Source organism: Tasmannia lanceolata, unplaced genomic scaffold (genome assembly GCF_043159265.1).
Source record: "Tasmannia lanceolata isolate RefF3 unplaced genomic scaffold, GAP_Taslan_0.1 ptg000015l, whole genome shotgun sequence".
NCBI classification, from domain to species: Eukaryota; Viridiplantae; Streptophyta; class Magnoliopsida; order Canellales; family Winteraceae; genus Tasmannia; species Tasmannia lanceolata.
This window is the reverse complement of record NW_027518692.1, coordinates 40,998,908-41,003,200: the sequence shown is the minus strand read 5'-3', so window position 1 is coordinate 41,003,200 and position 4,293 is coordinate 40,998,908. Positions and strand designations below refer to the sequence as shown.

General features: G+C 38.0%; 1 protein-coding gene across 1 annotated transcript; it reads left to right on the top strand.

Moving 5' to 3' along the window:
* The first annotated feature begins 1,444 nt into the window (after nucleotides 1-1,444).
* LOC143847281 (NAC domain-containing protein 83-like) lies at nucleotides 1,445-3,847 on the top strand. Its single transcript, XM_077356064.1, has 3 exons — nucleotides 1,445-1,960; nucleotides 2,690-2,976; nucleotides 3,497-3,847. The coding sequence occupies exons 1-3, from the start codon at nucleotides 1,780-1,782 to the stop codon at nucleotides 3,776-3,778; spliced, it is 750 nt and encodes a 249-aa protein (XP_077212179.1). The 5' UTR covers nucleotides 1,445-1,779; the 3' UTR covers nucleotides 3,779-3,847.
* The last annotated feature ends 446 nt before the right edge of the window (nucleotides 3,848-4,293 follow it).

The following is a 4,293-nucleotide window of genomic DNA, read 5'->3' as shown; positions in this document are numbered from 1 at the left end:
TCTCGTACAGCTGGTAGGGTACATTGAGAATAGGCTATGAACATTGAACACACGTGAAGTACATGGGATGGGCCCCACATTGATTTCGAATTTTCATACAGTCAGGCCTTATCGTGTATGTGTGATTATCCAACATTCTACACTATAATTTTGTTTTACTTTCTAATGTAAATAGTTGCCAAATAATTGTCATAAATGTATATTTGCTGCACGGAAAATGATATTTACACCCCTTTTCCAGAATTTAAAGGAAAAAAATCATACGGTTAGGATCCTTTTGTGTGTGGGTCATCCTAGCTAGTTTATATCAAGGTCCAAGGGTAAATGCTCTGAAGGGAAATGATACAGACATATAGTTGCCCTCTTTTCTTCCCTGCGCCACCCCCTTTAGTGCGAAAAGAGAAGTCATAACTCATAAGTACACTAATGCGCTACATAGACTCGGAGAGTGGTGGAATAAGTAATCAACAGAGAGGAGACACGCATTGGATTGGCTTGGAATTATCTCGGATAATGCTGGTAAATAGTGTTTGGTTGCGAAGAATAGACTCAGAGAGAAAGAGAATAAGTAGGGGGTGTCATTACCAATATATATACCGATGAGGAATAGTAAAGCACTATCCCAAGATTTGTCAAGAAAAATTCCACCTTTTATAGAATTTGGTCTAAAAGTTTTAAGGAGGGGAGACGAATGCCACCCAGCAGACATGCAACCTAACGAGGGAGTCTAAGGGGAGCTCAATGATATATTGGCAACCAATCGAGGAATAGCATCTCAAATCCAAACAGAATCCCCACAGCTGTTATGATTTTGTGTAACCAAACACAACTAAAAGGGGTTTTACACTAAAGGAGGTGGCCCATGGAAGAAAAAGGGGGCCAGTATATCACCTCCTGATTTGGATTAGTGAACAAGTAGACCTCACTTATTGGGAAAAAAGTCCGAAAGCACTATTAGGCTAAATTTAGGGGTATTTCAGTCTTTCCATTTATAGTGACTTTCATATGTAAGTATGACATCAATGTGACTTCATCCACACTCTTTTCCATAAATAGGCGAAAAGACAAAAATACCCCTAGCATAGTAAATAGAGGGAAAGCAGAGGGTGCTTGGGTAGTTAGATCAGACAGAATATTTTAATGCATCTTGGACGTTTTGTCTGCCCCCTACTGAGGGTTTGGCTTAGTGGGCTTTGGTTTTTCCATTTGCGTCTTGAAGTGGAACCCTTTGGAAGAGGCAAAGCAACAACACAACGTAAATGCAATTCCAAGGACACTTTTAGATGCCTTCGATAATTCGATTGCTTTCATTTTAACGTTTTCCCAAACACCCAATTTCCCCCCTATTAAACGTTTGTCAAAGAAAGACATTTGAGTCTCGTTTACGCCAAATCCCTCGTCCTTTTCTGGCAACTACATTACTATAAAGATCCTCCCCTTTTCTTAGCCAACCCACATCTCCCTCTCTCTCTCTCTCTTCTTAACATGGGTTCTTTGAGTTTTGCTGAATTGAGTCATGGGTTCTTTGAGTTTTACTGAATTTAGTCATGTGTTCTATGAGTTTTGCTTAATTGAGTTTTGGGTTCTTTGAGTTTTGGTGAATTGAGTCATGGGTTCTTTGAGTTTTGCTGAATTGAGTTATGGGTTCTTTGAGTTTTGGTGAATTGAGTCATTTGTTTTTTTAGTTTCTTTGAATTGAAGTGAAAAGAGTTTTTTGAGTTTCTCTGAATTGAAGTGAAAAGGGAAGTGATTTCAAAGTTGGGTTCTATTCTACTTGATATGGATAAGCTGAATTTTATTAGGAATGGAGTGATTAGATTACCTCCTGGATTTAGGTTTCATCCTACAGATGAAGAGCTCGTTGTTCAATATCTCAAGAGGAAGGTCTACTCGTGCCCTTTGCCCTCATCCATCATCCCCGAGTTTGATGTTTGTAAGAATGATCCTTGGGATTTGCCAGGTCAGTTGATTTTTTTTCGCCTTCATTGGCAATTTTAATCTTTTTTTTGACATTATGGTTTTGCTTTTCATGATTCGCGACTGGCTAAGACCAAAAAGTTTATTGAGATGCCTCATCATCATTTCATCCTGTTGTAATTTTGAAGATTTTCCTCTAATTTTTCTAATTATTTGTACTTGATAGCGTTGTTAAAAGGTTGCGTAGTGGATGTTTATTTACACTGTGATATGTGATATGTGATATGTTGAATGGAAGTACATTGCAACTTTATTTTATATGATTTAGTTATCATTTCAAGTCTTTGAAGAACGGGTGCTTGATTATACATACAAAATCAAAGATCCCACATCGGAAAAGTGATGGATGTGGAAGGACTTATAAGGAGTTGGGCACCCTCGCCCCTCGCTGATGTGGAAGGTCTTATAAGGACTTTGAGCATCCTCGCCTTAACGGCTAGCTTTTAAGGGTAAGTTCTACTTGGGTCCCAACAAGTGTATCCTTGAAGACCGTGAAAATCTCTCGGGGAAGATCTCGTAGAAATCAAAGATCCCACATCGGAAAATGAATGGAGGTGGAAGGGCTTATAAGGAGTTGAGCACCCTTCCCTTCCGAACACTATTAATGGTACATTTTGTGGTATGAAATGATGATGCATATGAATGCGATCTCTTGTCTAGGTTATCTCTGGTTTTCTTCTAATAAATGGGTTTTTTTTCCTCATTTGTTTAGGTGATTCGGAGCGAGAGAGGTATTTTTTTAGCGTTAGAGAAGCGAAATACCGGAATGGGAATCGATCCAACAGAGCAACTGGTTCGGGTTACTGGAAGGCTACTGGTTTGGACAAGCCAATTGTAGCTTCTAGAGGCAACCAAGTAGTTGGAATGAAGAAAGTCCTGGTTTTTTACACGGGAAAGCCTCCAAAGGGGGCTAGAACTGATTGGATCATGCATGAATATCGCCTCGACGATGAAGGAAGCAGAGCCTGCATTTTCCCCCAGAGGAAGAATTCCACTCAAGTAAGCTTTCTATTGATAGTTTTCTCACATGTACAAACCCTCTTTAAACAGAGAAGGTAACCTTTATTGGTGGACATTACCCTTTTCACAATTCATCAAATATAAAGAACCCCATTTCTTATTTTTCAAAAAAAGTCAGTGCTTGGATAATTTATATGTAATTTAAATCATTCTATTTCTTCTTAGGATTATGATGATTAGCCCTGTAGGAACACCCCATCTATATATTTGCTCACAATTCTCGTATCATTCCTTAATTTGATCTTCTTTTTCTCACATGTAGTTTCTCTCTTTAAACAGTAAAAAGTAACCTCAATTGGTCAAAAGAGCCTTACCCTTTTTCATAATTCATGAAATACAGTGAAACCCAATTCTTATTTTTCTACAAAATTAATGCTCGACTGATTTGCATGTATTTTAAATTATTCTAGTTCTTGATTAGCTCTGTAGGAACACCCCATCTATACATTTTCTCATAATTCTCTTATCATTCCTCAATTTGATGTTTTTCTCTCTACAGAATTCCTTGCTGCAAATGGAAGATTGGGTTCTCTGCCGTATATTTCTGAAGAAAAGAAGCACCAAGAATGATGTAGAGATCACCCAACCCCGCAATGAGAAGAGGGTCACTAACCCTGAGGTGGCTAGAACTGGTTTCATAGATTTCATGAATCAACAGGGAACTGACTTGGGTTCTTCGGATTCAAATTCTAGTGGCGTTACCGAACTTTCTTCTACCAGATCTCGCAATGAAGAAACTAGTACTTGCAATAGCTTTTCTTCATCTATAAGAGAGGCATAATACCCTCTTCAATTGGTTGTACCAGAATTTTGCTTTGGAAATCCAAGAAGAATAACAATTGACTATTAACTCTTAGTACTGATAATAGTTTTTTTGGGCCTCTTGTCTGTTACTGCTTAACAAATAGAGAAAATTAACAGTTTGCGGAAGTTGATGTTTTTGTAAGCAAACCCAAAATTTCAAGTCAGTGTTAATATTTCTCTCTGTGCATTCAGACATATTTTCCCAGTCCCACTTTGAGAATAGTTTTAGAATAGAAAAGGAGAGTGGTAACCCATGCTGTTTAGTGTCTTAGAGCTTTTGTTATCAAAAGGCATTTGATTTTTTTGCAAAAGAGATGAACCAAAGGGAGGAAAGAAATAAAGAATGGAACAAGAAGGAAAGATGGGCATATCATTTGTCAAAGCAGTTTTAGAATAGAAAATGGGAGGTAACACTTGCTGTTCAGTATCTTAGAGCTTTTCCTATAAAAAGACCAATGATTTTCTTGGAAAAGAGAAGAGCCAAAGGTGTCA